The sequence below is a fragment of the Oratosquilla oratoria genome, chromosome 30, assembly GCF_046742065.1.
Source record: "Oratosquilla oratoria isolate Oo_2021 chromosome 30, ASM4674206v1, whole genome shotgun sequence".
Lineage (NCBI taxonomy): Eukaryota > Metazoa > Arthropoda > Malacostraca > Stomatopoda > Squillidae > Oratosquilla > Oratosquilla oratoria.
The window spans coordinates 27,289,900-27,303,498 of NC_134806.1; the positions used below are offsets into that span (position 1 = coordinate 27,289,900).

Here is a 13,599-nt window from a genome sequence, read left to right on the forward strand (position 1 = left end):
AAGGTTACTATAGCTGGTGTTACCATCAACTCGTTTGTGAGCTTGCAACCTTTTCCCTTATAAATTGGCACTTTGCATATTTTCTTCTAATCTTGAAGTACTCTCTTTTGAAACATACACAACCTTACTAACCATTTTCACCATCTTACCCACTCTCTTAATTACCTCCACACTCACATTATCCAGTATCACTGTTTTTCCATATTTCAATTTTGCCACTGTATCTTCCACTTATTTTTCACTAACTTATACCCATTCAACTCTCTCTCAGCTTCTCATTACACCTAACCCTAGTATCAATATTTCACCTTCCATATTCCCATGCAAATTTAGCAGTTCTTCAAATTACTTCTTCCACCTGTCTGCAACTTCAACTTCTTTTAGTTGTCTTTCATTCGTATCATTAATCCTACTCTTCATTTTCTCTTTTAGCTTACTCAAAAGCTTCAGGCAAAAAAAAAATAAAATAAAATAAAAAAAACTAATCCTCCTGTCTCACAAATATACCATAAGCTACTTCCAACTCCACAAAACTTCCCAGTACATAAATAAATCCATACACAAATTACTAAACAAACATTGCAGAGCATACACAATAACACTATCTAGCCACTTCATTACATTTACATCAGTTCCCATCATTCAAAATGTTGTACAGTATTTCCTATGAGCAATATTGTGTCTGAGGCTCTCCAAAATGTGAAGAACTCATACTTTAATACAGTAAACCCTCTACAATTCAGATATGTATAAATCGAATGTCAAATAAATCAGACTCTATGTAGTCACTGGATTATTTTTATCTAAACTGGACGGCGGCGATAAATGTGGCAGGCATCTGGTATACTTTCCCGCCAAACCAGCTACCCACGCTGATGCATGTTGTTCCTTGGTCAGTTTACATTGTCACTCTACTGATTGGGCATATGGTCATTTGGCTGATCCTCATTTGTGTTATTTGCTGGACTATTTGTAATTTGTGATGGCTTCAAAGGCTAATGCTGTGCCTTCTATATCATCCAGAAAACATACATACATACATATACCAAGGCTTCTTCCCCCTTACCAGGGAGGTAGCCAAAAAAGAAAAGGCACAAAATCATTCCCACCCATTCCATCCCCGAAAACACTCCACACCCCTCCACCCTCCCTCTCATCTTAGCACCTCCCAGATGACGGGCCATCCCTGCACCCTGTCCACTGCCCTGGGTCAGAAGCAGTGTCGCAAGACACAGCACATCCACAGCAAGGCCGCTTCATTAAATCGGCGACCCCCCTCTCCGTCCCCCCATATAAAGGAGAGGACGGGGAGAAATCCCTTCGGGCTGCGTCAAAATTTTGCTCACACACACTACCTCACTGTCCATTCCACCTCATGCATCACAACATCTTCCATATACAACCATTCTCCATTCACCCCTGTCTTCTGTCCTCTCCTGTCCTTCCTCAATAGACATTCCCCTCTTCCCCAAAGCCCCCCTCACCCCATCCATCTCATCTCATCCTAGGATGTCCCCTCATGTTCACTCCCTCCACATATGCCTTCAATACCTCCTTTACTAGTCTTTCTTCACTCATTCTTTCCATGTGTCCAAACCATCCTAATATTCTTTCATCAACCCTATCTCCCAGCTCCCTTTCCACCCCTGTTCTCCTCCTCACCTCCTCATTTCTCACTCTATCTAGCCTAGTAACCCCCATCATACTTCTCAGACACTTCATCTCAAACACATTCAAGCTCCTTCTCTCTTCCTCTCTTATGTTCCATGTTTCTGCTCCATACAGTGCTGTTGGCACAATCACTCCTTCATACAGTCTCCTCTTAGCATCCATTCCCAAATTTCTATTCCTCATTACACTTTTTACTCCACCAAGGCATTTACTCGCTTCTCTCAATCTACATTCTACCTCCACCTTTACTCCACCTTTTCCTGCCACATTTGCACCCAAATATCTAAAAATATCCACTTCCTCCAGTTACTCTCCCTTAATGCTCACTTCCAGATTACTGCCACTTTCACCCCTTGTACATCTCATCACCTTACTTTTACCCACATTTATCTTCAGCTTTCTTCTATCACACACTCTCCCAAACTCTGTCACCAACTTCCTCAATCCCTCCTCTGATCCTGCCACAAGCGCAGTGTTGTCAGCAAACAACAGCTGGCTCACCTCCCACTTTTCTCCATTTTCTTTAACCATCTCCAATCCCTGACCCACTACCCTTGCATTTACCTCTCGCACTACCCCATCCATGTATAAGTTGAACAGCCAGGGTGACATAACGCATCCTTGACGAAGTCCCACCTTTACCTCAAACCACTCACTCTCTCCATTTCTAATCCTGACACAAGCTCTACTACTCTCATAAAAACTCTTGACAGCTCCCAGAAGCTTTCCACCTATCCCGTATATCTGCATAACCTCCCACAGTGCCTTTCTGTCTACCCTGTCGTAAGCCTTTTCCAGATCCATAAAGGCCCAAAAAACATCCTTCCCCTTTCCTATAGCTTTCTCACACATCTGTCTTACCACAAAAATCTGATCTACACAACCTCTACCTGTCCTAAATCCACACTGTTGCTAACCAATTACTCCCTCTGTTCCTTTCATAATCCTCTCAATCAAGATCCTCCCATAAGCCTTCCCAACTACACTTAACAAGCTAATCCCTCTGAAACTACTACATTCACACTTGTACCCCTTTCCCTTGTAAAGTGGAACTATACAAGCACTCCTCCAGTCCTCCGGCACTCTACCTTCTCTCCAGCAAACATTAAATAACCTCACCAACCAGTTCACCATCACTATACCTCCTTTTTTAAGACATTCTGCATGGCATCCATCCAGACCAGGTGCCTTACCTGCTTTCATCGTCTTAACTGCTGCCTTCACTTCATCCTTCCTTATTTCTCCTCCATTTTCCTCACTCATCACTCTCATTTTCTTAGCATTTCCCACTGCAGCTATCTTTCCCTCCCTATCCTCCTTCACATTTAGCAACTCCCTAAAATATTCTGCCCATCTTCCCCTTACTGCCTTCTCCTTCATTATCATCTCACCATCTGCACCTTTTACCTTTTCTTCTCTACTTGATTCGCCTCCTCTTCCTCTCTTAATTTCTTTCCAAAACATCTTTTTATTACTTTCAAAATTTTCTGTCATACTCTTACCCCATTTTACATCTGCTCTCCTCTTTGCCTCCTTTACCTTTTTCTTTACTTCTCTTTTCTTTTCTTTGTACGTCTCATATGACTCCCTCGTCCTATTTTGTAACCAATCTGTGTAAGCTCGCTTCTTTTCTTCTACAACCTTCTTCATTTCCTCATCCCACCATTCACTACCCTTCCTTCTATTTCCTCCTGTCCTTCTTGTTCCACACACCATCTTTGCACACTTTGTGACTCCCTCCTTGAACCATCCCCCATTCCTCCTCCACACCTACCTCTACTCTATCCTTCACTCCCTCCCACTCCTCCTTCAGCTTCTTCTTGTACTCCTTCTCCTTTTCCTCTTCATTTAAAGAGGAAAAGTCTCAGCATGAGTGAGAAATTGAAGGAGAGAGTTGTATGAAAAAGGCACAAAGAGGGGGACCTCATGACCTAATTCGACCTTAAAAGATAGAATCTCCATATTTTCTGGGCCAAGGACTGAATAAGGGAAGTGGTAAAATAAAACTGAAGGTGGAAAGGCACAGGAAGTGTTTCACTCATGAAAATTCCACCATGAAAACTTAGACAAGACAGTTTATAAGTACATGTAGCAGCTTGCTGAGGGGCTTCCTGTCAGACGCCTGGACATTCAAAATGCTGCACAATGCTTAGCAAACCACCTTGGGATCCAAGATTATAAGTGCAGTGATGGCTGGCTGTGGCGGTTCAGGAGGTGCTATGGCCTGGGTAACTGAGCAATCACAGTCAGGCTGCTGAGCGCTGATGCTAGAGCTATGGACCCTTTACTGCAAAATTGCACGAGTTGATGGTGAAGAAAGGACTACATGAGTTTCAGGTATACAATGCTGAGGAGACTGGGCTATTCTGGTGTGCTCTGCCCAGAAATACCCAGACTTTCAAGGAAATTTCTAGCACTCCTAGACACAAAGTGATGAAGTCATGGCTATCAATTCTGGCATGTAGAAATCCAGATGGCTCACATCATCTCAGACCTGTGACTGTCAGCAAGAGCAAGAAGCCTCGCACCATCAAGGACATCATGAACAGTCTGCCAGTGGAGTATTATGGGGCTGCTTCAGCCAGGACATGGTTGAAGAATGGTTTCACCAGCATTTTGATCCGGCTGTAAGGAACCACCAAGCTAAATATGTAATAAAATCTGATGAAGTGAAGGCACTCCTAATTCTCAATAATGCCCAAGCTCATCTCAGCATCCAGACTGTGTAGTAAGGATGGCTTCACAAAGACATTGTTCCTCCCTCCCAACACTACCTCAGTCATCCACCCCATGGATCAAGGCATCATTGAGAGTGTCAAAAGGCACTACAGGAACATGTTCCTTAAGCAGTGCCTTGTTGTGCTTGAGGATGGGATGGATGAGACTGCAGAGCCAAGAAAACAAAAGAAAATTTCAAGGCTTACACAGTGAAAGATGCGATATTCAACTGGGCTGAGGCTTGGAAGAAAGTGTCCCTGTCAACTCTCAGAAATGGCTGGTGCAAGCTACTTAAGACCCCTTAAACTCCAACAGTAGGCAAAGATGATTTTGAGGGGTCTGAAACTTCAAGGATGGTGACATGATGCATCAAGCTGGAGAAGGAGAAATTGAGCAGGAGGAGCTGGTGGACTGGGTGCAGGAGGATTTTAATGTGCCTGGTTAGTAAATGCCTCGAGGGATTAAAAAGAGTAATGAGAAATAGACATTTGGGAATGGATGCTATGAGGAGACTATATGAAGGAGTGATTGTGCTGACAGCATTGTACGGGGCAGACACATGAAACATAAGAGAGGAAGAGAGGAGTTTGAATGTGTTTGAGATGAAATGCCTGAGAAGTATGATAGGGGTTACTAGGCTAGATAGATAGAGTGAGAAATGAGGAGGTGAGGAGGAGAACGGGGATGAAAATGGAGTTGGGAGATAGGGTGGATGAAAGAATATTGGGATGGTTTGGACATATGGAAAGAATGAGTGAATAAGGATTAGTAAAAGAGGTGTGGAAGGCAGATGTGGAAGGAGTGAACATGAGGGGGCATCCTAGGATGAGATGGATGGATGGGGTATAAGGAGCACTGGGAAAGAGGAGAAGGTCTGCTGAGGAAGGACGGGAGAGGACAGGAGATAGGGGTGAATGGAGAATGGTTGTGTATGGATGATGCTGTGATGCATGAGGAGGAGTGGGTAGGGGATGGGGGTTGAGGAAGTGTGTAAGAGAAATAAATTGATGCAGCCCGAAGGGATTTTTCCTTGTCTTCTCCTTTTTTGCATGAGGTGATGGAGAGAAGGGGTTGCCGATTTAATGAGCAGCCTTGCTGTGGATGTGATGTGTCTTGCAACACCGTTTCTGACCCAGGGCAGTGGACAAGATGCAGGGATGACCCATCATCCAAGAGGTGCCAAGATAAGAGGGAGGGAAGAGGGTACAGGGGAGTGGAGTATGTAAGGGATGGAATGGGCGGGAGTGGTTTCTATGCCTTGTCTTTTGGCTATCTCCCGTGTAAGGGGGAAAAAAGCCTTTGGTATATATGTATGTATGGTTATCACTACATGACTGATGAGGAGATAGCTGGCAGTTTGCAGAATGAACTGGAGGAGGAAGAAGAAGATGAAGAAGATGCAATAGGTGTGCAGTGGGGTCTGTCCCTGGCAGCTGGGCTAGAAACAATTTTAACCTGCCTCATACTCATTGATAATGTTGGAGAGCCCTTGGGTGAACACTACGAGGAGCTGTGCATCATGAGGATGAAGATTCTCAAGCTGAAGGATGCCAAGTAGGTTCAACAAAAAATCTCCTCATTTTTCAAAACAGTGTCCCCCCCCCCCAATCATGGAAGAGGCAACGCACACAGTCTGAGGAGTCAATGGAATCCACCTCTTCAGCCAGTCCCCATATCGCGTCAGACAAACCTTCAAGCAAAAGCAGCTCTAGGACCATCACACCTAGCATCTCTCAAGCAGAGAGTACAGAGAACTTGGCGACAACAATTCCCATCACTACACCCAAGGTTCCAGAAGTTATTTTTGATGACAGAGCATAGAAGTAAGGTACATAAATACAGATAAAAGTAGTTTGAAATTATAATTATTATCTGTAGTATATGCATTAAATTTGGATGCAAAAAAGTGTTTAAGTAATTTTGCACATGTAGCAGGATAAATCTGCTCTTCGGATATTTCAACAAGGAGATCCCCACAACTGATCTGATTTATAGAGGGATTACTGTAATGTTTTTGCACTTGGTAATGGACAGGTTCAAGGGAATAACATTAAAGAGAAGCTGCAGTACACAAGTACCATCATTCCTTCATGAGTGGAGAATTTAAACTCTAACACATAAATGAGGTGTGACTCTGGTCCATAGGAGTGACCTAAAAGTCCCTAAAGTATTCACTCTATGGTAATCCCAATAAACCTGCACTAAACATCATATGACAAACCACACCTGCTGACTGCACATACCCAAACCCTAAACCAAAAATAACCTAACACAAAACAAATCCAATCTAATCATATTACGTTTATCCATCAATTTACTACATTGTTAGTCTTCCTCTCTATTTCACTCTTTTCAGTAGTTTTCCTAATTCTTTTCATATGCCCAAACTACCTCTTTGATCTATCCTACTACACGAAGTGAATGATATAAACAAGACTGAGAGAATACAAAGACCAAAGACCAAAATTATTTCCAGCCTTTCAATGAGAGGTTAGAAGCACAAGACCTACCATTGTTAGAAGAACAAAAAGAAAGAGATGACTTAATTATGGTGTTTAGCACTAAATGGTGATGACAAAATTGACAGAAAATATCTTGTGGTTTGGGATGGAAAGGTATCACATGGTCATGAGAATCAGGGGAGCTCACAAGTGGATGCATAAAATACACCTGCATCCATTGTTGACCTGTAGACCTACAATGACCCCCTTTTATGGAAAGAGTGAGTGGTTCGAGGTAAAGGTGAGACTTCGTCAAGGATGCATTATGTCACCCTGGCTGTTCAACTTATACATGGATGGGGTAGTGCGAGAGGTAAATGCAAGGGTAGTGGGTCAGGGATTGGAGATGGTTAAAGAAAATGGAGAAAAGTGGGAGGTGAATCAGCTGTTGTTTGCAGACGACACTGCGCTTGTGGCAGGATCGGAAGAGGGATTGAGGAAGTTGGTGACAGAGTTTGGGAGAGTGTGTGATAGAAGAAAGCTGAAGATAAATGTGGGTAAAAGTAAGGTGATGAGATGTACAAGGGGTGAAAGTGGCAGTAGACTGGAGGTGAGCATTAAGGGAGAGCGACTGGAGGAAGTGGATAGTTTTAGATACTTGGGTGCAAATGTGGCAGGAAAAGGTGGAGTGAAGGTGGATTGAGAGAAGCGAGTAAATGCCTTGGTGGATTAAAAAGTGTAATGAGGAATAGACATTTGGGAATGGATGCTAAGAGGAGACTGTATGAAGGAGTGATTGTGCCAACAGCACTGTATGGGGCAGAAACAAGGAACATAAGAGAGGAAGAGAGAAGGAGTTTGAATGTGTTTTAGATGAGGTGTCCGAGAAGTATGATGGAGGTTACTAGGCTGGATAGAGTGACAAATGAGGAGGTGAGAAGGAGAACAGGGGGGGAAAGGGGGTTGGGAGATAGGGTTGATGAAAGAGTATAAGGATGGTTTGGACACATGGAAAGAATGAGTGAAGAAAGACTAGTAAAAGAGGTATGGAAGGCAGATGTGGAGGGAGTGAACATGAAGGGACGTCCTAGGATGAGGTGGATGGATGGGGTGAAGGGGGCTTTGGGGAAGAGGGGAATGTCTGTTGAGGAAGGACAGGAGAGGACAGAAGACAGGGGTGAATGGAGAATGGTTGTATATGGATGATGTTGTGATGCATGAGGTGGAATGGGCAGGGGGGATGGGGGGTGAGGTAGTATGTGTGAGCAAATTTTGACGCAGCCCGAAGGGATTTCTCCCCGTCTTCGCCTTTATGCATGGGGGGACGGAGAAGGGGGGTCGCTGATTTAATGAAGCGGCCTTCACATGGATGTGCTGTGTCTTGCGACACTGCTTCTGACCCAGGGCAGTGAACAAGGTGCAGGGATGACCCATCATCCAGGAGGTGCTAAGATGAGAGGGAGGGTGGAGGGGTGTGGAGTGTATTCAGGGATGCAATGGGTGGGAATGATTTGATGCCTTTTCCTTTTTGGCTACCTCCCTTGTAAGGGGGAAAAACCCTTGGTTTATGTATATGTATGCAATTTTTTTTTTTTCTTTTTATATACTGTTCCTTAACCACTTCACTACAAGACTTAAATCTCGCGGGCAGCAGCCAATGCCAGACGTACGACGTGTCGTAATAATACTCGCATCATAAAATATAGTCACCGCTTATATCGATCGTTCTCTCTTTCACCCGCGAATTTTGAAAACCACAGAGAATGGGATTCAGGGCACATTTGGGAGAATGTAAAAACACAGGGGCGACTACAATAAATATAATCAAGACGCCGATATGGCAGCGTCGCAAATCCACTTGCTCCTCATGACGCCTACGTGTGCGGCACCGTATGGAAGGGGTTAACAGATTTTTATTCCATTTTGTGCAGGTTCTCGTAAAAACTCTTGACAGCTCCTAGAATCTTTCCTCCTATCCCGTATATCCGCAAAACCTCCCACAGTGCCTTTCTGTCTACCCTGTCGTAAGCCTTTTCGAGGTCCATAAAAGCCCAAAAAACATCCTTCCCCTTTCCTATAGCTTTCTCACATATCTGTCTTACCACAAAAATCTGATCTACACAACCTCTACCTGTCCTAAATCCACACTGTTCCTCACCAATTACTCCCTCTCTTCCTCTCCTAATCCTCTCAATCAAGATCCTCCCATAAGCCTTCCCAACTACACTTAACAAGCTAATCCCTCTGAAACTACTACATTCACACTTGTCCCCTTTTCCCTTGTAAAGTGGAACTATACAGGCACTCATCCAGTCCTCCAGCACTCTACCCTCTCTCAAGCAAACATTAAATAACCTCACCAGCCAGTCCACCATCACTGTACCTCCTTTTTTTAGACATTCTGCATGGCATCCATCCAGACCAGGTGCCTTACCTGCTTTCATCATCTTAACAACTGCCTTCACTTCATCCTTCCTTATTTCTCCTCCATTCTCCTCACTCATCACTCTCATTTTCTTAGCATTTCCCACTGCAGCTATCTTTCCCTCCCTATCCTCCTTCACATTTAGCAACTCCCTAAAATATTCTGCCCATCTTCCCCTTACTGCTTTCTCTTCCATTATCATCTCTCCATCTGCACCTTTTACCTTTTCTTCTCTACTTGATTCGCCTCCTCTTCCTCTCTTAATTTCTTTCCAAAACATCTTTTTATTACTTTCAAAATTTTCCATCATACTCTTACCCCATTTCACATCTGCTCTCCTCTTTGCCTCCTTTAACTTTTGCTTTCCTTCTCTTTTCTTTTCTTTGTACCTCTCATATGACTCCCTCGTCCTATTTTGTAACCAATCTGTGAAAGCTCGCTTCTTCTCTTCTACAACCTTCTTTGTTCCCTCATCCCACCATTCACTACCCTTACTTCTATTTCCCCCTGTCCTTCTTGTTCCACACACCATCCTTGCACACTTTATGACTCCCTCCTTGAACCATCCCCATTCCTCCTCCACACCTAGCTCTACTCTATCCTTCACTCCCTCCCACTCCTCCCTCAGCTTCTTCTTGTACTCCTTCTCCTTTTCCTTTTCATTTAAAGAGTTCACTCTAAGCACCTCCCTACCTTTTGTCCCTTTCCTCTTCCTCCATCTATCCTCCACTCTCAACTTACCTTCCTCCACCAAAAAATGATCTGATATTTCCCCCACTCTCTCTCCTTAGCACATGAACATCCTTAACTCTTCCTATCATAATCCTATTTACCACTACATAGTCCATTAACACTCTATCTACCACCCTTCCATCCACCACCCTCTCCCATGTGTACTTATGCTTGACTTTCTTCCGAAACACTGTATTTGCTATCATCAACTCTCTTTCTAGACACATTTCCACCATCAACTCTCCACTACGATTCTTTCCTGGAACTCCACATTTCCCAACCACTCCATCAATTGGATCATTTCCTACCCTAGCATTAACCCCTTCCATACGGTGCCGCACACATAGGCATCATGAGGAGCAAGTGGACTCGCGACGCTGCCATATCGGCGTCTTGATTATATTTATTGTAGTCGCCCCTGTGTTTTTACATTCTCTCTTATCTGCTCTTAATCCCATTCTCTGTGGTTTTCAAAATTCACGGGTGAAAGAGAGAACAATCGATATAAGCCGTGACTATATTTTATGATGCGAGTATTATTACGAAACTTCGTACGGCTGGCATTGGCTGCTGCCCGCGAGATTTAAGTCCCGTAGTGAAGTGGTTAAGGTCTCCCAGTACTATTACATTGATATTTCTCCCTAAATCCTCTATGCACTCATGTAAAAAAAAAAAAAAAAAAAAAATCTTAGGTTTTCATAGAGATTCTTTCAAAAACAGTACTTTTTTTTATTTCATCTCCTGCAGTCACATACCTATTTGGATTAGGAAGGTAAGACTATGTCACATTATGAGGGGATAGTTAAGTGATTTTTTGAGCCTATAATTATGCTCCTATCTATTCACCATCGGCAGGTAGAATTTTTTTGTGTGTCAAATGCGTCTGCATAGGGCAAGTGCGTCTCCATTGGTACGCGTATCCTACTTTAATCTACATTTACTTTCAATTTTTCCTCTCACACTTCTTCCCAAAACTCCACCACCATCAGCTTTAGTCTATCCTTTGACTTAGCCACTTCCAAGTGGGGGTAAACCTGCTTAAAGCTATAGGACCTGCTGTGGAACTACTATGTCTTGATGAGCAGTGTGGTGGAGGGCAGGGATGACCCTTCATCCATGAGATGATACAATGGTAGGAACAACAAATAGGTTTTGGTTTTCGATGGATATGGAACAGGTGTAGGATACATGTATGCTTTGACTTGGCCACCCTCCTTCTCAGGGGAAAAAGGCCTTTTGGTATGTAGGTAAATAAGTGTTAAGGATGAGTAAATTCTGTTCATGCTGAAAATCAAACCATACAGTACACCCACCAGTTGTAGCCAGCACTGAACGTGGTCTCAATAACAGGTGAAATGAGTTTGGCTGCAGTGAGAATGGACCTTTCTGCTTCCTCTTTCATTTGACGCTCCATTTTCCTCAGAGAATCATTTCGTATGACTTCCAAAATCAGATTGGCATGGGTATCATCCTATAAACAAATAAAAATCAATGCCGAAAAATATAAGACCATGGAATACTTAACCAAATACATATTAGTTTTAATTTCCTCTACAACAATTTAGTATCTATAATGAGGAAATTATTTTCTTTTTTCTGATATACATTTTAGCTTTGAATGAACTATATAGCTGTTACCAGAATCACAAATCTATTGACAAATACAGGAGTTTTTATGTTTATATTCCCTAGTACAGTATGACTATTAAAACTTACTGAGCTAGCTGTGTATTTTTCATCATCATCAATATCCAACTGGCACTCTAAGAGCTTCAGAAACCCTCTCTTCATTTTCTCCTTATCACCAAGAGCATAGTAGCAAGTGACAAGGTCGAGTCCTGTCTTGAAGTTGGCATCCTCCTGCATGATGTACTCAAAGCTGGTGCATGCCTCAGAGTACTGACCCATTTGCACAAAGACTAAACCAATATTGTGCATCATCTTGATCCTTGGAAAAATCAACCAATTAATCTGTTGCCCCAGGTTTCTCTTGCAGGAGATTCATGGCTACTAAGTAATGGGAATGGCTGGGGAGGAGCAGTGTAATATGTGTTCAGTGTCTTCTGTGTGGTAGTTGCATCTAGGGTACTTTATTTCTATAACCAGACCTATTTTGTGTTGGTACTTTTCTACTGCCAGATGGTAAGCTGAACACAGTCATACTAGTGTGGTTCTTGCTTATCTTGGTTGGGATTTTTCTATCTGAAAGAATTTGATGAAAAAGGGTGGTTGGTCATGAAGTGCTTGTATTGTGATCTGAGTATCAATGTTTTTATTATGGGTGTTGTATGGTGCAGGTGGAAGGTTCTTGTAGATGTCTGAGTAATATGCTGCTGGTTCAAAATTTTGTTACATCCAGTTAGTTGTGGTTGCGTGGTGTAATGAGATATGTGAGTAGGGTTCATGGCTCATACACAGAACTATGTCCTTATCATTTTCCTGTTATGTTCTATGAGAAAAAATTTTGCTTCTATGTGCAGATGTTTCACTGGGATGGTTTTGGTGCTTCCAGTTATCATTCCCCATGTTTTATTTTGTATGGATTGTAAGCATAGTCTGTTTTCCTAACTATTGGGAACCATGCTGTGGAAGCATAGTTGAGTATGGTTCTCCATAATTTTTATAGAGTTTATAGAGTATTAGAGTTTCTTTTTACTGTCCAAACCTCATGTTTGCAAATGATTTTAGTATGTCTATTATCTTGTTCATTTTCTCTGTCAGGAAGTAAAAGAAGACAAAGTCCAATCTAAAACTATAAATGAATTTAAAACTAATTTTGATCTATGGAGAAAAAGAGATGAAAGATGGGAGCTCACAAGAGCCCTCAAAAGTACTTACATTTCTGTATACAGTATTATAAACTGGCAAAAACAATAAATTAATCAATCTGTTACTCCAGTTCTCTTTAAGGAGATTTGCAGCCCTGCAAAAAACTAGTCACAGCCACTGGTTCATCCCACAAGTCATCCAATGAAGAGATCTTGTGTTACTGTCTAGAAAGACTGAGTGCAGACCAGTTAAGTCATTAGAACCTCTACACCCTCTGTTTGGTGGATCCATAGCAACTGATGTTTAGTGCCAGGCTAATTCTGTGTTGGTATTGTTTTCATGCAGGTTAGTGACCTGAACACAGATGTGGCAGTTTAAGGGGGTTGCCTCTCATTTCGGTGAAAAATATTCGATTTTGTCAAACTTCGTGTGTGGACTGGTGTGGTGTCCCTGAACACCGCGGGACTGGTTTCCAGACGTATAACGCCACCCTTCTCAGGTAATGGCGGGTTTAAAGGGCCAGAGATTTAAAGGTCCGCCCGTCAGCCACGCCCCTTTCTTTGCTATAGTTTGTTTTCCTTGTATTTTGTCGTTTGTTTTGTGTTTTTTTTTTTGAGAATTTTATACTCTGATATTGTTGTATGATAGGTTAGGCAGTAGTCACCACACTCAGTGCGATCGAAAAAGGGTTCAGTGTATGCGTGCGTCATTTCTCCACATGCTATCCTGTTTTATACATTTCTTGTTTATAAATTCACTACTCCATAACTAAATAAAAGCAAGAATACTCACCTTAGCAAAGGGATTGTAATGCATGTGCACCATTCATTATGTGAAGGATAT

General features: G+C 42.6%; 1 protein-coding gene across 3 annotated transcripts in view; it reads right to left on the minus strand.

Annotated features, from left to right (window-relative positions):
• Positions 1-13,599, minus strand: part of nompB (intraflagellar transport protein 88-like protein nompB) — a 191,887-nt gene that overhangs the window by 85,131 nt on the left and 93,157 nt on the right. For all 3 annotated transcript variants that reach the window (XM_076212690.1, XM_076212691.1, XM_076212689.1), the window contains exons 7-8: positions 11,704-11,935; positions 11,301-11,458 (exon numbers count right to left, since the gene is read on the minus strand). In XM_076212690.1, the coding sequence (XP_076068805.1) occupies positions 11,301-11,458; positions 11,704-11,935 (390 nt within the window). The remainder of the gene's footprint in view (positions 1-11,300; positions 11,459-11,703; positions 11,936-13,599) is intronic.